The sequence below is a fragment of the Amphibalanus amphitrite genome, unplaced genomic scaffold, assembly GCF_019059575.1.
Source record: "Amphibalanus amphitrite isolate SeventyFive unplaced genomic scaffold, NRLGWU_Aamphi_draft 000469F_arrow, whole genome shotgun sequence".
In the NCBI taxonomy this organism is placed as follows: Eukaryota; Metazoa; Arthropoda; class Thecostraca; order Balanomorpha; family Balanidae; genus Amphibalanus; species Amphibalanus amphitrite.
In genome coordinates this window covers 418,456-440,383 of record NW_024881963.1, presented here as the reverse complement: position 1 = coordinate 440,383, position 21,928 = coordinate 418,456, and the positions used below count along the sequence as shown (strand labels likewise).

General features: G+C 50.2%; 2 protein-coding genes and 1 non-coding gene across 8 annotated transcripts in view; 1 reads left to right on the top strand and 2 right to left on the bottom strand.

The window, feature by feature from the left end:
• Nucleotides 1-1,311: 1,311 nt before the first annotated feature.
• Nucleotides 1,312-21,111, top strand: LOC122392108 (EF-hand domain-containing family member C2-like). Its single transcript, XM_043386646.1, has 18 exons — nucleotides 1,312-1,544; nucleotides 1,837-1,884; nucleotides 2,136-2,216; nucleotides 2,555-2,671; nucleotides 3,017-3,167; nucleotides 3,491-3,714; nucleotides 4,089-4,340; nucleotides 4,528-4,670; nucleotides 7,831-7,940; nucleotides 8,090-8,255; nucleotides 8,659-8,801; nucleotides 9,126-9,325; nucleotides 9,581-9,740; nucleotides 11,347-11,481; nucleotides 11,877-12,021; nucleotides 12,223-12,322; nucleotides 20,114-20,220; nucleotides 20,550-21,111. Exons 2-18 carry the CDS (start codon nucleotides 1,843-1,845, stop codon nucleotides 20,713-20,715), a joined length of 2,442 nt encoding a protein of 813 aa, XP_043242581.1. The 5' UTR covers nucleotides 1,312-1,544; nucleotides 1,837-1,842; the 3' UTR covers nucleotides 20,716-21,111.
• Nucleotides 15,985-16,056, bottom strand: Trnad-guc. The gene has a single exon. It is a non-coding gene; the product is annotated as a tRNA-Asp (tRNA).
• Nucleotides 21,095-21,928, bottom strand: part of LOC122392107 (cohesin subunit SA-2-like) — a 40,007-nt gene continuing 39,173 nt past the window's right edge. For all 6 annotated transcript variants that reach the window (XM_043386639.1, XM_043386636.1, XM_043386637.1 and 3 more), the window contains one exon: nucleotides 21,095-21,692. In XM_043386639.1, the coding sequence (XP_043242574.1) occupies nucleotides 21,578-21,692 (115 nt within the window). In that variant the 3' untranslated portion in view covers nucleotides 21,095-21,577. The remainder of the gene's footprint in view (nucleotides 21,693-21,928) is intronic.

Here is a 21,928-nt window from a genome sequence, read left to right as displayed (position 1 = left end):
ATGCTGAGACACACCCGCGGTTGTTGTGGCGTCCCCTGTGGCAGCGGCGGTATCTGAGGAAAACCCGAGCTGCCTCAGGCCGCGGGTCCACCGGACACCAACTGTGATCGGAGTGGTAGCGCGCAGCCAGCGAGTCAGACGACTGATCTAGGGAATGTGGTATGATTCGGACGTGGGACTGTTGAAACAGCGGCAGTGACGCGACATGGTACACGGGAGAAGGAGCTGGGCCGTTATACACGGCGGTAGCGAGAGAAGAGTTAAGTCATTTAAGGACGATATGATAACGTGATGCGAGCGAGGAAGTCGCCCAATGATGTGGAATGAAAGACGTCACCTGATAACGATGCAGCAATGTGATGTGGTGAAGTGATGGACGTGACGTCGCGTGATGACGTGATGGTACTGAAGTGATGCGAGTGATGACGCTAGGCCAGAACGTGGAGAAGCACGGACTAGGGTGTACGTGACACCACAGTTGTAGGACGGCTGGTACGTGAGCGAGCAATGGAGGAACTCTGGACTGGGAGGACGCGAAACTGGTAACATTTATGGCGTGCAACTGAACTTCCTGCGATATCAGTGAACGTGTGACTGGCGTGGTGTAAATGTTTACGTGATGTGGCGATTTATCATATCGGGGCTTTGCATTACGTGTAATCTCGTCTTTTCCGTTATTCGTTTAGGTCTAACCTCGAGGCGTGCAAATTTTCTTGCTTTTGCTTGTTTTTATTTTGCAGTCCTGTCCGAATCGACAGACGAGACATGTCATCATGAATAGTCGCAACATTCTTATAAGAACATCGGTTCCATCGCCATATTTTTTTCCTATGCGGTTTGGTTACATCGAATGCTTATGTGTTTATGTCTTCAGTTATCCAGTTATGCCGCATTGTAAGTGATGACCGAGGCGAAAACTCCGTGCGCTGGAAGGTCTGTGCTTGTCCGATATGAACCCGCTGGGCCTTACATCATGCATTCACGTGGGACTGCGTCCCTGTCACAACGATTTTGTATACTGTGGTGAGCCATGTTTTCATACTCCCGTTTTGTGGCAGTTGCGTCGAAATATTTTACATAAACTGCGAGCCGTTTGGAAATAAATGTCTAATTATGCCTTATTGAACCTCTTTGTAACATTGTGGGCTAATCAATGATAAAATTGAAACGGCGGAGTGAATGTTCTTTACTGATGTGCGTGCAGCCGTGTCGTTTAGAATCTACGATGCTCGTAGGAGTTCAACAGCCTTGGCTCGTAGCGTCGGTGTTTCGATTGCCTCGGGCGAGGACCTCGGGGTCGCTTGCGTTGCCATAGCAACCGATGACACTTAGCAACCGACGAGGCATGGAACGAGACAATAGTCTTCATTCGATATTCGCTTTGAGAAATTGTAGAATCACTTTGCAGAGCAAAGGAAAGTTGTCGAAATCGGTCACATTATATTTTGCGTGTTGTTAATGCCAAATTTTGTGCACTACATATGTAGCCTTTGCCTCTTGTGAGTGGATTGTTGCTGATCACCCCGTTGTCGGCAAGTAAGGAGGTATGTCATCAACTACAGAAAGGCCGTGATGCCTGAGTCGTATGTTCTGTTTTGCTTCTGACTGTCAGTGAAACAAGCTAGCATACCTACTCCTCATTTGTGACACATCAAACGCGTACTGCTTCACAAAAGGACAATTCTGTGAACGCTATGCCCATCAAGCACACAATGTTTAACGGTGCGAATTACAAGGGACTGGTTTCAGAGTAAGATTCTCTCAAGAACGAAGCTGCCGTTTTATTCGTTACATGTGCGTGCGACACTAACCAGTTTGCTATTTATCTACTCGCAGGGCAAGATGTCTCTACCATTTCTGCCAGGATATTCAGAAATTGGAAAGGTAGGTGGAACGCTTCCTAATTCGATAGTGCTTAATAGAAATGAGAGAAGCGTACGTGGGCGAAAGGCCCTTGACATGCCTGCTCACATAGCGAATGTGATATAAAATTTGGCTATTTGGTTGACAGGCATCATTGGAACCGTTTCGATCGACTGGTTTGCCGGTCTCACCTTGTCCTGCAGACCGTCTAACTCATGCCATCCAACTTACGAATGTACTGATGCCGTTCTTTCGCGCTTTTGCTTTTATAGAGGATGCATTCCCTGAAGCCGGGATACCATCTCCCTCATCGATTTGATTTCAAGGAAGACCAACGATTCTATATCGACCAGGTAAGACGGTCAGTTATAAAAACACCAAAGTTCGGCCGATCAGTCGACTAAATAGTCTTACTTCAGCATGCCTTCTTTACACTCAAAACCCTCATTCAGAAAAACAATCCATCTTATGATCGACGCTCGACACTCGACAGCTAATGAGAGTGATAAATCACTATGTAAAACTAACATATATGCAGGAATAATAATCAACTTAGGCCGTCAATAATTAAAATGTATTCTCATTACGACCTCTGCTTACGCGCTTTACGCTGCAGTGCAGTAAACACATGTCTCAATTGACGTGTGTCCCTACGGTGTCCTAGTGACCTTTTCCTTGTTGAATCCCACAGGAGATCGGCAGCCGTGACCTGCCCCGACCCGGCTGGACCAAGCGGATCCCGCGTCACAGTTTCTACCCTCGGACAGCCGGGCCCGGTCTGCCCGCCTGGGTTGCATTCGATAAACAGGTGACCGTCTGACATCTCTCTCGTACCTACTCATAGTGTTTAGAATAGAGCTTACCTTTCCGAATTCGCATCGATCATTCGACTAAATTTATCCAAATTTGCTGCTTCACTAAGTCTTATCTTAATCAATAGTCGTTGCACTGTATCCTTATAATCGGAATGCGATAACATTAAAACATTTGCGCCGTCTAAGTTGAACTTGAAATAGCTCATATGGCTGTTTCCGAATTGCCATTGACGGCACATCACATGTTTAGTGTATACTGTAGTAAATACTGTATACTGAGCCCGGTGCGACTGAACCACCAGACTGACGCATACCTTGCCAATCGCTGCCAACGTCAGGTCCTGCGCTTTCGCGGCTACTACACGGACAGGGTGGAGAACTCTCAGCTGGAACGGGGTCGGATCCGTGCCGTCAAGATCCACTTCTATCTAGAGGACGACACTATAGAGGTGATCGAATCCAAGTGGAAAAACAGCCAGCTGCCCCAGGGTGAGGAACGCCGCTTTGGCAGTGATCGGCCGTGACTCGTGAGACGAAAGTGGACAAACATACCGTTTGTTGTGCAGTCAGGTTCGTTGATGGCATATCTTATGCTTACCCGTTTCCTACATTTTGTGATTCACTAATTTAATATTTCTTCGTTAATGACTATGCAGTTGATGCGCACGGGAGTCGTAATTCACTTCACGCATGTAGGTACCTATATTTATTTCTGATGTCCTAGTCTGCAGAGTAACCCATCTCGTATTGTAAGCATTTAGTGGTCACTTCCATCATACCACCCCTCCATCCTGTGGTTTCCAACTTCCCAGGCACGCTGCTGCACCGTCACCGAGTGCCCCTACCGGAGCCGGACGATTGTGAGTTCTACACCATCGAGCACCTGAACGTGGGCCGCGACCTGCCGCTCTACGGCACCATTTACCACATCACCTCGTGCGACACGTTCACACGTAACTTCCTGTCCAAGCTGGGCGTGCGCGTCAACCCCGACTCGTGCATCCCCAGCGACCCGTACATGGAGCAGAGAAACGACGTGAGTGTGACGTCACGTTACTGAGACGATTGGGATGCGTCTTGTTGACATGAGTGGAGAATAGTGATAAAATCTGGCATGAGGATAGTGAACCAGTTTCATGTCATGTGAATAGTGGTTGAGGCTGCCAGCTCGTTTTTATATCCATAAAGACCTTTCGGATTGTAATTGGGATAACGCGGTTGGCACTTGGCAGCCCTCCGGTTATTGCTGGCTATCGAATGGAAGTTTTAGTGATTTCGGTCAAATGGTAGGCCATGCCTTCAGTGCGCCGCACAAACAGTGCATATCCAGCCACTGCGACAAGCTACACTTTGCACTCACCGCCCTACCGTGCCAACAAATATATTACACTTCTGTCTATCACCTTACAGCACGAGCGCTCTATGCGTCCGCTGAAGCCTTACAAGAAGGTGGACACTTTGGGCCAGTTTCTGCACTACGACGGTAAGGTGCTGCGTTTCTGGGGCTACTGGGACGACCGTCCGGTGCCGCACGGCGAGCTTAGAGACCTGGTGCTGCTCTACTATCTGGCCGATGACACGGTGGAATTAAAGGAGATCGTCGGACACAACGCCGGGCGATACAAGGCGCCCAGCCTGGTGCGGCGCGGCAAACTACCCAAGGTGAGGGTGGGGGAAGGGAGGAGGAGAGCGGGAGATGAGAGGGAGTGCTTTATTAGTTAGTTCTCTTGTGGAATATGCGTAAAAGTCTCTTTCGGAAAAGACGACACACTGGTAGTCGCACGTCTCTTATTGTCTGAAGATATAAACCCGGCCTGCCTGACCAAACCCGTTCACTGCCGTTTCGCAGCAACTGAAGGCCCTGCCGCGTCCCGGAGTCGAGTGTCCCCGTACAGTACTCAATACGTTCGGAGATATCTACGGCAAGGGCATGGGCCGCCACTTCATCTTCGACAACCTTAACAACAACTACCATCCGTCCGACTTCTACCAGTAAGTACGGTCGTTCGGAGTTTGTTTGCTTCATCGTACAATCTCACATTTGTCTTGCTGTTATGGATTTGATGTGTAACGCTGCCGGCTAAGCTCCAGTACGCTGATTTAGGCTATGGCGATAAAACAATGACAGAGTGCGAACTGACTGCGCGAATACTTGGTAGGTCAGCCAAAGTCAGCCCTTGTCTAGATTTATGGCTGGCTGCTTATCCATACTAATGCATCTCCACAAGAGGTATTATTTTATGTTCAACACTATGTCTGAACACCAAAGGTATTAGGTAGGCACAGAGAGTTTCATTGTGCATAAAAGAGTTCAGAGAGAGGCAGAACCGGCACTCCCGAAAGATCATGTAATTCACAAGACGTCACACTAGTCAGGCCCCTTCAAGTCATCGAAACTGCCCCAAGCACTAAGAACACAAGCATTTCATGAGGATGACGGGGGGGGGGGGGAATGGGGGTCCGATAAGGTCAAGTCGGAGAATACTAGAACAGTATCTGGAACAACATTCTCGGATCATACTGTTCAGCACAGACTCCTGGACGGTCTTGTGGCAAGCGTCGTGTGATGCCGTGTCCGCACTCCGCCAGTCTGACCGTGTTGCGGCTGGTCCGTCATGTCCGGTTTATCGCTCCTCACCGCCCTGTAGGTCGTGCAGCATCACTGGCAGACGTACCAGGTCTGTTGGCCACCAGACGCTACCTCGCTTGATGTTCTTCATTTCTGGTGACGCCTCGTCGGTGACACCTTGCGCAAGAACAGCTCCAGTGCCAGTATGGCCGGACTGGCAACTATCCCCAGAAGCATCAGACAGAAAACGGGCATTAGGTTGTGAAAAGACAACTCTGTAAATCCTTTAGGTGGATCACACATGCTTTGATCAGGCTTCCAAACAGAGTGTATGAATCGCGACACTGAGCCTGTTTGGTGCAACTTCAGCAGCATCTTGGTGATGACTCTCTTGAGGTCGCTTCTTCCTTTTGGATTTGCCATGTGGAGTGGGATGGGCTTGATCGGTGTGGTGTACAGCGGGACATAGTTGCATGCCTCATCGCCAAGGAACTGATGAAGTGTTTCAAAATCGGTGAACACCATCAGTTTTGGTTGGAATGTTTGCAGCTCGCCTTTAGCCATACTATCTAACGCTACGAATCTGTCGCCGGTAATTGATCGTCGATACATCTCTCGCTCGTCGGGATCAGTACTGGATCTAAAGTCATTCAGCTTTTGCGCGCCTTTGTGCATCGCCAGAGTCCAGTCGGGCTGCTCGACGAACTCGCGAATACTGCTGATGGGTCGGCTGACTCTTGGCACCGCCAGAAACGACATCAAGTTGGCAGTGTAGTTGTTACAGATCAGGATGCCCAGAAACCAGCCGAAGATGGTCACTGTGCGGCCGGCCAGCGACTGCGGTGTCCTGTTCCAGCCCTGGCCCACGATGGTCATGGCCATGGCGAAGAGACACGAGCCCCAGCCCATGTCGCGCACCAGCCGGCCGTCCTCGGCTCTGGCGCTGTTGAACCGCAGCGAGAGGCGCAGCACCAGCGAGAGCGCCAGCAGCGCGGCGGCCAGCGTCCACCAGACGTCGGCGCCCAGCGGCCGCAACAGGATAGCGAACATCATTGAGGACAGAGGCGGCGGCACCGCCGTGTCGCGCCGAACAAAATATTTGGGGCTCCAGAAATCAATGGGTACATCATCCAGGAAATCAACCACGGCGGCCCTTTGAGGGGTGTCGGTCAGTCGCTGCAGCGCCAAGTCGACGTGTCCGCGGACCAGGTCTCCAATCACCCCTGTCCAGGTGCCGTTGCCGTCCTGACTGCCGAAGCCGTCCGTGAGTGGTGCCACCATCTCATAGCTGAGGCCCAGCTCTTCGGCCACCACCTGCCATAGCTGGAACAGGGAGCCGCTGTAGGCCAACGAGCCGTCCGGCCGCTGCTTCACAGAGATGTAGGACGAGCTGTTGATGGCGACGACCCGCAGAGGCCGGTCCGGAGACCAGGGAGGCCATTCCGGTCCCGGTCCGGTGGACCAGCCCGGTCCCAGCAGAGCCAGACCTCCGCGACGCTCCTCCATCGATGCTGCACTCGAAGACTCGCCGACAGCTGCAGCGCAGTTGGAACATCGACTGAAACATTGGGTGTATCCTGCCGAGTGGGTCGATGCGGCACCACTAACAGGCTTTCACTGCTCATCCTTTGACCATCATGAAGACTATGCCACGCCGCGTACTGTGTGGTGCACTTGCGGCGCATTCAAGCTCAACAGAAAATATCCGTTGACCTTTGCAACAAAATGAGCGACCTGTAGAAACATTTTTCCAGGAAGGCCTGTGTAAAAGTGAAAAGAGTGTGCTCCTGACAACATAACCCAAACAAACCTAATCTTCCTAAACCCAACCTTAATCATTTGACTCCAACTTATTGTCCAGGTCCTGCATGTTTTGAGTCGCGAAACGCTCGCGAAATAGCCTGACTTTTGAAGCCCTAGTCGTAGAACTGGAAACGGTCGGATTCAAGGCTATATAACTCGTCGGATTGTTGTATGTTCGCTGGACAGTCCCCAGGCTTGAAAATTATGTGGGGGGAATGATGCAATGCGGAAAATAGGCATATTTGTTTAATAGAGGCAGGGCTGCGGAGTCGATGGATTTTCGGCGACTCCGACTCCGACTCCGACTCCGGCTTTAAAAAACCAGCTCCGACTCCGACTCCGACTCCGGGCAGAATTGTCGACTCCGACCGACTCCAACTCCCGACTCCGACTCCGCAGACCTAGCAGGGCTGCGGAGTCGACAGATTTTCGGTGACTCCGACTCCGACTCCGGCTCGGGTTTCTAAAATCGACTCCGACTCCGACTCCGGTCACAACTGTCGACTCCGACCGACTCCGACTCCGACTCCGACTCCGCAGCCCTGAAGAGGGCTGTCAAGAAGATGCCAATTTTCTCACTGCTAACTGATACACGCAAAAAAGACGCAAGTGTTGTACCTTTTAAATGAAAATTTAGAGTCTGTGAATCATGACTGCGCTGCGACCCCATTATTTGCCCTAGGTTCTCATTGCGATGGTAACGTTCCACTCGAAGGAATTATATAAGACAGTTGCTGAAGCTACCAAACAAGCTCTAACCCTAGCCTGTCACGTTTCCAGCGACTCGGATCTGTGCATCGGAGCGCACGTGAACGTCTGGGGCAGGGAAGTGGTGCTGACGGACTGCGACCCCTTCACCAGGGAGTACTACAAACTCAAATACAACAAAGGTGAGAACCGAACCACACTCCAACGCCAGTACCCCGTAGAACACAGCTGAAATGTGGAAACGCCTGGTTTGATTTCACTCCTCATTGAGACACGCACGCCCAAGCTGTCTTCCTATGCGGTAACTACGACTGCGTGTCCCCGCGCTCAGATTTGGACGAGGGCCGTCCGTACCGGCCGCCGAAGAAGCCGGACCCGCCGCGTCAGGTACCGCCCTACCTGGGCTTCGGCAGTGAGGAGGACACGCTCACATCCGTCTTCAACCTCATACCGCAGGCGCCCAAAAAGGACTTCAATAAGTTCATGGAGAACGACCGGTGAGAGGTTATACGGGGCTCGTCCGGGCATGGTGCATGTGTTATCGGGAAACACGACTCTATTGCTCCTTTTAGGGGGTTTGATTTCATTTCTACGGATATTGGGAATGGAACGCCTTTATACTTTTGCCTCGTGATCGGACCGACGAATTCCAAATGGTTGACAGGCTGTTGTACCCGTGATACGACCTCGTCATGCATCGTTATACTACTTAGTTACGTAGTATAAGGCTGCGATGGCTATTACCATCCCGCCTCCCAGCTCCCGCACCCTACTAATAATCTATCCGGATGATCAAACTACCTCTCCACTAGTCACACTCATAAATAGGCCGAGTTTTCACTGATTCCATTACGGCCATCTCCAGCGACTCACCAGTCACCCCGTCTCTCTGATCATCAGGAACGGTCTGGACGGAAACGTGCTACGCTTCTCTGCGCGTATGGTAACGGACAGCCGGATCGACGCCAGTCGCCAGTTCATCCTGTCGTTCTTCCTCAGTGACGACACGCTGTCCATCTACGAGGTGGCAATTCCTAACAGCGGTCAGTGAGGCGGGTAGAGCACTTCGGCCTGCGGGGTCTGGGGCCACCAGTGGCAGTCTGCAGCAGTGCAATTAATCAGAGGACAGGGTTGGACTGGGGATTTTTGCAGTGCATTCTATCACTGTGTCATACAAATGTGTTATAAATACTATTGCTATGTTAGTACGGGACGTGGCATACGTAACATAAATTGAATCGGTTCATACAACCGTTCTCGCATCATGGCATAAATCCATTTTGGCCACATAATTTTACCTCCGTTCCGTTCGACATACGATGCACGCTAGGACTTTCATATGACGCCCCCCCCCCCCCCCTGGGCAGGTATCGCTGGCGGGCGGTTCCTGGAGCGAGGCCCCGTGAAGCGCGACCCTCAGAGTTACAACGACTGCGCTATCCTGCCCGACTGCTACGTCTCCGAGGATCTGTACGTGGGAGCTGAGCTCGTCATCAACAAGCACAGGTTCCGGCTGGTGGCTGCAGACGAGTATACGCTGCGCTACACGGATAAACGGCCAGGACGGGTAGGTACCGGTACACACTACACAGCGTAGTGGTACGGCGGCACAAGACAAACGGCTGGCAGCCTGGCAGGGGTATTTATATACACTGTGGGGGTACGCACTAACGGTGCATGGAAAACGAACGGCTGGAACGGATGGTTGCCGAATGCCCGTACACATCGTACATGCTGGTCAGCAAGGTTAGATGTATCTGATAATTTACACGTTTCTTCAACTTCCACCATCACTTCTAACCAGCAGCGTGCTCGTTTCCAGTACGAGAAGGCGAACCCGGCTCAGATTATTCAGAAGCTGCGTCAGCACATTTCGCGGGACGGCCAGCGCCAGATGCACAAGGACTTCAACGAGGGCTACCGGGTGCGGGAGCACGTGTGCAGCTACTCCGAGATGGTCAACATCCTGCGCAAATACGCCGGTGAGGATCGTAGTCCCGAGGAAAAGCGAGACTGGGTGGAAAGGATACATTAGTAGCTGGTTTTAGTCGATAAAAATATTGTTTGCGTACGGAGACCCGCGCGGTTATAAAATACAAGAGCCATGCTGTGTTAATATATAAAGCAGACAATTAAAACAAACCGGTATCTATCTGGTTTTATCTATCTACCCTTCAGCCTTCACGGGCCCTGAGCCAGCGGCACTGCAACCAGCCACGGAGCAGTTCATGGCTGCAACTGGCATCGAGACTGTTCCAGAACGCCCGGCGGCCAGCCTCCAAAAGACCTGGGACGACATCGCGTCAACTGTCACCGCTAACCGCCTGATCGCCGGAGCCAATCAGATGCATCGCGCTCGTCTCGGTGCTGCTTGTATGCCGCATACTGCAGCCTGGCTGCAAGCACCTCCAATCCCCAGCCTGGGACTGTACATTGATGATGAGACCATTCGTATAGCGGTAGCCCTCCGACTAGGCCTGCCCATCTGTGAGCCCCACCAATGCAAGCTATGTGGATGCCCTGAGGACAGGCTGGGACACCACGGCCTATCATGTAAGAAGAGCGCCGGTCGCTTCCCACGGCACGCAGCCCTAAATGACGTCATTAAGCGAGCACTGGCAAGCGCTGGCGTACCATCGGTCTTAGAACCTGTGGGGCTAGACAGAGGAGATGGAAGGCGCCCCGACGGACTGACAACGTTCCCCTTCAGTGCCGGTCGAAGCCTCACATGGGACGCCACATGCGTTGACACGTTTGCTGAGTCACACGTGGTGAAGTGTGCAGTGGATCCCGGCGCAGCTGCAGCCGCCGCCGAGAACCTGAAGCGCATGCGCTACGCCAGTCTTGCAGACCGCTACATCTTCACTCCAGTAGCAGTGGAGACTACCGGCGTAGTCGGAGAAGCAGGGTCAAAGCTGCTCCGGGATATCGGCGGTCGGATTTCTGCGGCGACTAAGGACCCCAGAGAAGTGTCCTGGCTTCTACAAAGAGTCTCGATAGCGATCATCCGGGGAAACTCCGCCGCTATCCTCGCCACAGCCCCTCCTGAAGCTGGTCCCCATCACGTTGGGTGCGTCGCAGGACGCACGTCTGGCCCGGCAGAAGAGTCGGATTCAGCCGTAGACGCAGAAGTAACTCCACCAGCTTCTTCATCAAAATCCAGCGTATTTGGCCAGCTCATCGAGAATGGGAGAAAGCTAGCCCCAAGCGACTTCGAGGTTCCATGGGGCGAAATATTTGGTGCAAAACCAAAGCACTGACGGTATATGAGTGGTAGTGTCTAGTGTGTCATCAAAATGTACCCTGTGGTAATGTGAAATAAAAGTATTTTCGCCATAAAAAATTAAAACATGGCAGAAACTTAACATCTGTCACTGGCCGTGAGGCGTGATCCCTTTGGCGCGTCCAGGCGATTTGACCTGTTAGTCATGTTGAGGTTTGACCTGTGCCCTGTCTAGCCAACCTCATGCTAACCGCTTCTTTCCCCGGATTACCTCTGACCTGCCACATTGACCTGTACTCTGTCTCGCCGACCTCAACTTCTCCGGGCTAACCTCTGACCTCCCGACCCCTGACCTACCTCACCAGGTGCGGTGCTGAGTGAACACGAACTCATCACCTTGGGACGTCATTTCTGCGCTGATCATAACACGACCGAGTACGCGTCTCAGGAGGAGCTGGTCGGCTACCTGCAGCGGGTGATGAAGGAACACAAACTGGGAGGTGAGTCAGACTGAAGGGGAGACGTGGTAGGCCGATGGATGATAGCTGATGGAGGACTGCATCATCCTGTTGCACCATGCTGCAAAGGTGGCAGAGATGGTCTTTGGGAGATAAATAATTATAAAAGCATGGGATCGTCGTTAAAAAGTGTATCAATCGCACTGTACGTATGTTGCGCTCTTGGGTTCCACACTAATCAACTTCTTAACGTGTTTTTCTTTAATTTTGCCAAAATGATCGTTATGTTACGGAAATGCGTACATACTACATAGCCGCTTTGGACCAACTGCATAAAATATCAACTGGCGTGTGAATGGTAGTTATCGCTCACAAATCCCATCTCGATTTCTAATGTTTCCCCGCTTCACCCCCACCCACCTCTCCTACACCCACAGCGGAGTGTATCTCCCGCATCGAGGACGGTCTGATGCACCACGACCCGTACCGTACCGGCGACGTACCCGGTTATCAGATCACCAACGTGCTACGCCAGGAGCAGGTGCCGCTGCCATCGGACGTGGTACACGAGATCATACAGTGGTGAGTAGGATGGTGAGGACTGAGGTGATGTGGGGTGCACTGTGTAGGTGTGAACAGAGACGTTGCAGGATGCAAAAGTTGCAGGATGGTCAGCTGTTGCAGGATGACGACAGTTGCATGATGGTCGGTGAGCGAGGTTGTGGAATGCGGTAACTTTTTAATGTATTTGTATGGGTGACACTAGTCGGTTGGATGTTTCAGTTTGCCGCGGACACAGGCCGGCACGGTCAACTTCTGCGAGTTCCTGAAGCTGCTGGACTGGGAGAAGAACCCGGTGCCCATGCCAGAAAAGAAACCCAGGGTAAGTCATGACATGGCATGACTGACCAGCTGCTGAATTCGGTCTGCTTTGTTGTGGCGTCGGTTCTCCCCTCATGTGTTTATAATCGTGTAGGCGTGTGAGCAAGGTTGCGAATGGGTGAGTTTTGAAATACGTATAGGATTGCGCAGGGGCGTCGCCACGGCTCCCCAACTTGTACGGACACATTATGTCGGTCGTCTCATTCGTCAGAAGTGTTAACCCCATGAACAATGCTATTATCTCACTACAGTGTACCAAACGTTATGCGTTTTGCATGGTGTATTCAACGAGAGATCAAATTTGAATTTGAACAGCCTAAATCAAATTTGAATCATGAATGGGACACTTTTAAGTTTTAACGTAACGAGTATATTGTCTATTATCGAAATGCAGTAGAATGAGGAAATGCTTGAGCAGGTAGATAAGCACTCCTGTATATCTCGTATAATAGGGTACAGGATGTGTTCTAGCATCCCAATCCAGAATACATGAGAATCAAACATATCTTTTTGCAGACACCTCCTACGTCTACATAACCTCCTACATCCACATATCGCAAACAAATATGCAAGCGCTACTTGAACCATGGACCCATCAAAAAGAAAAAGAAAAACGTCTATTTCCTGATGACTGGGTGTTTTAAATGACTTGACTAAGAATGACTAAGCCTGCGTCGTCGAGTTCAGGCCCTTACATTCAGCGTTAGCTACTGCGAGTCTTTGTTGGCCTCTGAGGGCCTCCCTGGCTACCGAGGGGCGGGCCTATATAAACCTTTGAAGACCGCTACAGATATCTCGAGCTTCCAGGCGACCTTTAGGAGCCCACGCCGACTTTTAGGGGTCCAACGCAGCTGAGCTCTCTAACTCCCATGCAGTTCTTGATGCCCCATTCCAGCTCACGGGAGCCCAAACCTGCCTCGAAAGGACCCATTGCTTATGAGTGCCTAGCCTTGCATGTGCCTCTGAGGGCCTCAGTCCGGCCTCTAAGGGTCCCTAGTAGAATTTTGAGGGCCCCACCTGACTCTGAGAGCCTGCGTCGACCTCTGAGGGCTCCAGGACATGCCTTGGAGAATGTCGGGCCAGCGATCGCTGAGCCCAGTCAGTTGACAGTTCTAACTCGAAGTTTCAAACTTTGTGCTCATCATGAACAACAACACGAACAACATTTTCACTAACGTTAGTAGCACTTTTGGTTTTTTCTTTATTCTTTCCAATTACGGTTTCCCCGTATTAGAATATCGCCCCACGTCGCTTGGGCCTGCTCGATGGGAAACACTTGTGTTCTCCAAATAATGATACCTATACTTGTTTCTGATTAGCATGAATGTGACATTTGTGGGACCCACATTAGAGCGATATTTGATCTCTTCACATGGCCATATTGAAGGACATAGTCTTCTTTCTCACAGGCCCTTGTATTACTGAGTCCTTGCCTAACTGAGCTCTGTCCTTCCCTGTGCAGGTGCCGTCCTTCCTGTGCTCTGTTCCATGTGCCCCGCGCTGTCCCCTGTCCTGTTGTCCAAGGCAAAGGCGTGCTCTGTCTCGTACTTTATCCCGCGCCCCGTAGGGCTATCGGCGGACCCTACCACCCGTAGGGGGGGGGGGGGGGGGGCCGTTTCGGCCCCCACCTAAGATCTCGGAAATTTACCGGCCGATTTTCAAAATTCAAACGATGTTTGATAGCCCCGTCGGGGAACTACCTTGTGACAAAATTTCATTGACCTAGGTCAAACCGATGACGTCACAGGTCAGGTCAAAGGTCGGATTTTCACCGTTCACAGGCATTTCAAGAAATGCGTTGTGAAATCGAGTAAATTGGTAAGTTATTGAAAACCATCGATGGTACACCGTTCGTCAAACACATACTTTGCTATCTGAGGTCACTGATCCCAGGTCAGGTCACAGAGGTCAGGTCACTGGGGAGTCACAATATGAAAGTGTCGTGTGATACATGTTTTATGGTCCATTTTACATGACAAATGCGATTATGTGGGTCAGGCAGCCTTTTGGGCCAGCTTAGGTCACGTTTAGGTCAAGGTCAGGTCAAGGTCAGGTCAAATTAGGTCAAATTTCAAAGTTAATGTTTTTGCATAAAATGGGTATCGATTCGATGCAGTTCGTCACGGGGAGTCTAATGGTGGTCTTTGTTTTACCCTACGTGGTCTAGAATTGCCAAAAATTGAGTTTGAAAATTTGACGTCATCATTTTTGAACAGTTTTTTTTTTTCGCTATAACTTGGCCAAAAAAGGAGATATCGATCTGAAATTTGGTATGTAGATAGAAGACGATAGGCACTATCACATATATTCCGTTTTTTCGAAATTCAAAAAACTTTTTGGATTTTTTGGCTAATATATCCAAAAAAATGCCTTTTTTATTTTTGGGGGTCAAAACTCGAAAATTTCAAAAATCCGAGATGGCAGTTTTGTAGCCCTGTCAATTATACACCTTTTATGTCTGATCATTTTTCTGTATCTTCAAAGCTGTAGACCTGACAGCTCTTCCTGCGAAGGTCTTTTTTCGGTCGAAAATGGCAGAACATGACGTCACTCTGACGTCATTTGTGGCCAACCTATCATAGCCTCTGGAAAAAAAATTGGTTACAATGTGTAAAATTGATGTCCGGAGGGGTCCTAAAAGTTTGGCGGCGATATCTCTAACCGTTTAGGAGTTATCGACGGAAAAGGACAGGGGGGCGTTTCGGCCCCCCGCTACAGGGCGCGGAACCTACCGTCATTCCCTGTGCCCAGTGTTTGACATTTCTGCATCTGCTCTATCCTGTGCATTATCTTGCCTGTGCCTGGTTTTGTCTGCTTCCTGTCCTGCATATGCCATGTCCTATATCCCCTGCATATCTCCTACCCTATTCTACCATCCCTACCTGATCTTTGTCCTGTCCTTCGCCCTGTCGATTCCCGTGCCCCGCCCAACCCAGCGCCTTCTCTGTCTGATGCCCCAGCTAGGTAGTTCCTTCCCATTCGTCAATGCCCTTGCATGTCGTGCCCTTCTTTTCCTGACGAGTGAGCGGTCCATGATCTTCAAAACCATCCTTATATGCCCTTCATTCTCCTTTCTCTATAGCAACCCCGGCCTGTCTTCGATTTTTACATCCCTGCCCTTTACCCTCACCCTACTCTGTTCAGCTCGGTTCGACCCGGTCTAGTCAGTTTCAGTCTGCTGATTTTGCCCTTCCGTATTCTTTGCTGCTCAACAAGGAGAGAGTCAGGGCTAGGGGGAGGTCCCCTGCCAACTGCTCCGCAGTGTTAGGCGAATTCTTTCAAGCTTGTGCGATCATCTGGAATCGATCGGCACCTAATCTACAAATGCATTTGAAAGAGAACAAGTCATTGAGCTGGTAGATGTGCATCGAAAAAATGTGATAAGGACTGCTTCCTTCCTTGTCAAAACTTAAACATCCTGAATACTTTCAAGAAAAATAGCAATATTGATAATGCTTTTACGGCATTTGTAATTTGAATATGATGCAAATAGCTCACTTTCGGTCGTCGAAACTTGTACGGACATTCCGTACAAGTTTTGGGACCTTCCAAAACTTGTACGGACACTGTCCGTAGTGTCCGTAGTGGTGGCGACGCCCATGGGATTGCGGAATTTTGTACATCTGCATGTGGCTTTTGCAGCAGTGGTCGAATACGAAAAAGCTCCCCGACGGGGAATCGAACCCCGGTCTCCCGCGTGACAGGCGGGGATACTCACCACTATACTATCGAGGAGTGGGAAATTATGCTGTAATCGCGCTATATAATGAAGCTGAAGCCGTACACGCTTCCCACATGTTGGGTAGATGGCGATTGACGGGACGATTAATTTGCACAAGTTTTTTAAGGTAAAAATCTTAGATTCGATTCGAAGACAATTTCTGACAGCAGCAACGGCTGACTTGTGTCGTATGACGCACTGTTAAAGGGACTATCCCACCTTTAACATGGGGTTTGAGTTCAGATAGCCAAGTTTGCGGCGAGGTTCAGAAAGGGAGTGTCTAAAAAGCAGACGAGATTAGCAGACGAGCCCATGCTCAGTAACTACTGGACCGATTTTGATGATTCTTTCACCATTCAATAGCAGGGAACTTATATAGGTGCCGTTTTTCGTTTTTTGGCGATTGGTTCACTCTGACTGGACCAATCGGACCAAAATGGTCCAGAACCATACACCCCCTTAAAAGCAGACGAGCCCATGCTCCGAAACTACGGGACCGATTTCGATGAAACCTTCGCCATTAGACGCGCCGTGGTCTGAAACGGTGCCGTTTTTGATAATTTTTTTATTGGTCCACCCTAAGTGGTCCAAATCGGTCCAAAACCCCTAAAATCTCTTGCAGACGAGCCCATGCTCCGAAACTACTGGACCGATTTCGATGAAACCTTCACCATTAGACGCGCCGTGGTCTGAAACGGTGCTGTTTATGATAATTTTTTGATTGGTCCACCCTAAGTGGTCCAAATCGGTCCAAAACCCCTAAAATCTGTTGCAGACGAGCCCATGCTCCGAAACTACTGGACCGATTTCGATGAAACCTTCACCATTAGACGCGCCGTGGTCTGAAACGGTGCCGTTTATGATAATTTTTTGATTGGTCCACCCTAAGTGGTCCAAATCGGTCCAAAACCGCTAAAATCTGTTGCAGACGAGCCCATGCTCCGAAACTACTGGACCGATTTCGATGAAACCTTCACCATTAGACGCGCCGTGGTCTGAAACGGTGCCGTTTTGGACAATTTTTGGATTGGTCCACCCTAAGTGGTCCAAATCGGTCCAAAACCGCTAAAATCTGTTGCAGACGAGCCCATGCTCCGAAACTACTGGAGCGATTTCGATGAAACCTTCACCATTCGACGCGCCGTGGTCTGAAACGGTGCCGTTTTTGATAATTTTTTGATTGGTCCACCCTAAGTGGTCCAAATCGGTCCAAAACCCCTAAAATCTGTTGCAGACGAGCCCATGCTCCGAAACTACAGGACGGATTTCGATGAAACCTTCACCATTAGACGCGCCGTGGTCTGAAACGGTGCCGTTTTTGATAATTTTTTATTGGTCCACCCTAAGTGGTCCAAATCGGTCCAAAACCGCTAAAATCTGTTGCAGACGAGCCCATGCTCCGAAACTACTGGACCGATTTCGATGAAACCTTCACCATTAGACGCGCCGTGGTCTGAAATGGTGCCGTTTTAGATAATTTTTTTATTCGTCCACCCTAAGTGGTCCAAATCGGTCCAAAACCGCTAAAATCTGTTGCAGACGAGCCCATGCTCCGAAACTACTGGGCCGATTTGGATGAAACCTTCACCATTCGACGCGCCGTGGTGTAAAACGGTGCCGTTTTCGATAATTTTTTATTGGTTCACCCTTAGTGGTCCAAATCGGTCCAAAACCCCTAAAAACTGTTGCAGACGAGCCCATGCTCCGAAACTACTGGACCGATTTGGATGAAACCTTCACCATTCGACGCGCTGTGGTCTGTAACGGTGCCGCTTTTGGATAATTTTTTAATTGGTCCACCCTAAGTGGTCCAAATCAGTCCAAAATGCATAAAACCCGGTTGTACTTTGTCAGAGTCCGGATAGATTTCTGCAGCACAGAGGTGCCCCAAACCCATTGTCATGCATTTTGCTTTCCAAACTAGAGCAAAAATGCATGCTAATTGGGCCTGGGGCACCTCCGCGCTGCGGAAACCCGCTCATCGGTTGACTACGTGAAAACGTATTTTTGGGCTGTACTTGAACCGATTTGGACCACTTAGGGTGGACCAATCAAAAAATTATCCAAAAGCGGCACCGTTACAGACCACAGCGCGTCGAATGGTGAAGGTTTCATCCAAATCGGTCCAGTAGTTTCGGAGCATGGGCTCGTCTGCAACAGTTTTTAGGGGTTTTGGACCGATTTGGACCATTAAGGGTGAACCAATAAAAAATTATCGAAAACGGCACCGTTTTACACCACGGCGAGTCGAATGGTGAAGGTTTCATCCAAATCGGCCCAGTAGTTTCGGAGCATGGGCTCGTCTGCAACAGATTTTAGCGGTTTTGGACCGATTTGGACCACTTAGGGTGGACCAATCAAAAAATTGTCAAAAACGGCACCGTTTCAGACCACGGCGCGTCTAATGGTGAAGGTTTCATCGAAATCGGTCCAGTAGTTTCGGAGCATGGGCTCGTCTGCAACAGATTTTAGCGGTTTTGGACCGATTTGGACCACTTAGGGTGGACCAATAAAACATTGTCAAAACGGCACCGTTTCAGACCACGGCGCGTCTAATGGTGAAGGTTTCATCGAAATCGCTCCAGTAGTTTCGGAGCATGGGCTCGTCTGCAACAGATTTTAGCGGTTTTGGACCGATTTGGACCACTTAGGGTGGACCAATCCAAAAATTGTCAAAAACGGCACCGTTTCAGACCACGGCGCGTCTAATGGTGAAGGTTTCATCGAAATCGCTCCAGTAGTTTCGGAGCATGGGCTCGTCTGCAACAGATTTTAGCGGTTTTGGACCGATTTGGACCACTTAGGGTGGACCAATCCAAAAATTGTCAAAAACGGCACCGTTTCAGACCACGGCGCGTCTAATGGTGAAGGTTTCATCGAAATCGGTCCAGTAGTTTCGGAGCATGGGCTCGTCTGCAACAGATTTTAGCGGTTTTGGACCGATTTGGACCACTTAGGGTGGACCAATCAAAAAATTATCAAAAACGGCACCGTTTCAGACCACGGCGCGTCTAATGGTGAAGGTTTCATCGAAATCGGTCCAGTAGTTTCGGAGCATGGGCTCGTCTGCTTTTAAGGGGGTGTATGGTTCTGGACCGTTTTGGTCCGATTGGTCCAGTCAGAGTGAACCAATCGCCAAAAAACGAAAAACGGCACCTATCTAAGTTCCCTGCTATTGAATGGTGAAAGAATTATCAAAATCGGTCCAGTAGTTACTGAGCACGGGCTCGTCTGCTAATCTCGTCTGCTTTTTAGACACTCCCTTCAGAAACCACTATCTATCTAGGTTGCAACCCCCGCGGCCTCTTGGTGTTGAAGAAATTCGTTCCCTTCATTTGAAAATGGGCCTTGCGCAAGGCCCTATCTTCAACATGGAGCGACCGTTAGTGTGACGTCACCTCGTTTAGTCATTCTGATTTAAATGGGTTTGTTCGTTGAAAAATCGCTTAAAACTTGGTCTGAACTTTGTTGTGGTGCCTACAGAGTAAAAAGAATCAGCTTTATGACAGTAATGTGGCCTGGGGAAGGAGGTAATTTTGGGCTGTGACGTCACATATTTGAAAGTTTGTGTTTGGAATATGGGAAGCCTAAGATGTTTAATGAAAAATAAATGCCAGAACCGTGTTCCTGGTCATCCAATCTATAAAGTCGGGCACAATTTAACTGGTTTTACCAACATTTTAGAAGGTGGGATAGTCCCTTTAAACCTAACTCCTTAGCAAAACACAAAACTTAGTTCATTTCCAGACAGCTTGCGACTCGCGTGACTCGTCAGTCACATTAAATCGACAGTGAAGCTGGAAGCTTACTGCGATTTTAGCAGGCAGTTGAAATCCATGACTGAATGGCTGACAGTCATATCTAGCATGAAATTCTTTGCCACTAATTTGCTCAGTTCGAACTGAACACCACCCGACGGCGCCAGCATCGGCAGATGTCGCTTACATCAACAGCCATATTGGGTCTCGGCTGCGCATTTCCCCTTATCTTCACTCCACCACGAATTGTTGTTATCACCTCATAATTTGATTGTTACGGGCCCGCTGACTGCTGTTTGGTCTGCTCCCCCAGCTGCGCCAGCCCTGGGAGAAGTGGGACTTCCCCAAACCGGTGCAAACCGTCAACTACACGTCGCTTCTGAACGAGTTCGCTCCGCGCGACTCGGCCCGTTCCGGACCGTAAGTAACAAACCCCCTCAGCCTGGCGCCTGTCAGTTGATCTGAGTGAAGCTACCGGTGTCCGGTAGAACATGACCGAACTGGGCTCCACAGCCGTACACTGAACATCTTTCGAGAGTGGCACTGTCCGTAGCATGATCGAATTCAAGACCCTATCTTTACCAAGATTACTTTAGGTACTATTAATCTTTACGACTACCTGTGTGGTAGCTGGCGTACCCTGCAGTTGCGAAAGCTTCTACCAAGGTCACTCACTTGAAATTCACCAGCACATAGCTTTCCCACATCCACCCCACCCGAGCACATCTGACGCCCGTTTCGTCTACCAGAATGCCGGAGGTGAGCTGCGTGCCCCTGACCGGGGCGCCGGTGGAGCTGTCCGCCCACCCCACACCGGACCAGATCCAGCGCATACCGCCCGATCCTCTACCGATGCAGTGGTGTGACGCAGCTCAGCCACCGCCGCCGGCTCCCACCGAACCGTGCCCCCAGTGAAACGGACGTTCACTCAGCTCCCGGCCGGCGCCGCCGGCTCCGACGGAACCGTGCCCGCAGTGAGAAGGGAGCAGCTAGAGCGAGCGAGTGTGTAGCATATAGGAAGGGTATCATGTGTGAAGGATTCATGTTTGATACTTAGATTTTGTGCTAAAGAAATGGTGATAAGAGTAGCCCGCACGCGTCGTTAATTTACATGGAATCCTGGCTACATGGAATCCCGGCTTGCCATGCCTCCACAAATTGTCTGCGTTCTGTCCATGTTATAATGCGCAAGTTGATGTTTTGTAGTTTCAACACATCGAGTGTGTTCTAGTCAGGAAAATCTCACGACTCAACGATGTAGTTGATTATAGCGAAACGATCAATATATGCGAACTGAAAACGAACAAATAATCTTTATTGAAACGGTGGTATAAAACGATACTTCAACCACAGCCACGGGTTTCTTTCGAGGATATCTGTGGAATGGCCGCTATTTCGAGTTGACGGTCTTATCCTAGACAGCCTTGAGCTTGAGCTTGCAGTGGATGTCCTACTACTCTCCTGAGATGATATCTACACAATACAGGTCCTTCAGCACAACTCAAGAATGAAAATCCAGCAACAGCGCAAACATCACAGCACCTTGCTGTGACATCAATTAGTCCGACTTCAATTCTCGGCTACCTTCAAGAAACGGTCTCAATATATGCGAATAATATCCACCTCTCGAAATGTTTGTTTGTGCAGTCATGGCAAGGTGTAATCAGAGTCGCCATCTGTACGCCGCCCTCCTATCCAGTATGTGACATCCTCCACCTCCAGCTCCACTCTCCCACCTCCTCTGCTCTGTCCTGCCGCCGCAGTCCGGTGTGCCAGCTCAGTCCGCCTCGGTCCACGCCTCCAGATAGGAACCCACCCGGCGGGACGGGCGGTGCAGGTGCTCGCGGACCGCGCCCGACGGTCCGCCGTCGGCAGGAGTCGAGGTGAACCGACTAGAGAGGGGGAGAATCAGTTCGGGTCAGCGTCAGGGTAGCTCTTAGGTCACACAGGTTATATTGGACGCACTGTTCACTCCAAATGAGACAACAGGAGCGTAATGTTCAGCTTCGTTTGGTACAACTAGAGACATTAATCCCCACTGGCCATTGGCCAACCACAGCGCCTTTAGGGCCCTGGCAGCATCCATCGACTTGACTGTCCCCTCAAGGAACTCAACAGCAACACTACA

Coding starts and splice junctions, on each gene's coding strand:
- LOC122392108 (XM_043386646.1), top strand. CDS start 1,843: ATGTCTCTACCATTTCTGCCAGGATATTCAGAAATTGGAAAG. Junction 4,341..4,527: donor GGCGCGGCAAACTACCCAAG/GTGAGGGTGGGG, acceptor GCCGTTTCGCAG/CAACTGAAGGCCCTGCCGCG. Junction 8,802..9,125: donor GGTGGCAATTCCTAACAGCG/GTCAGTGAGGCG, acceptor CCCCCTGGGCAG/GTATCGCTGGCGGGCGGTTC.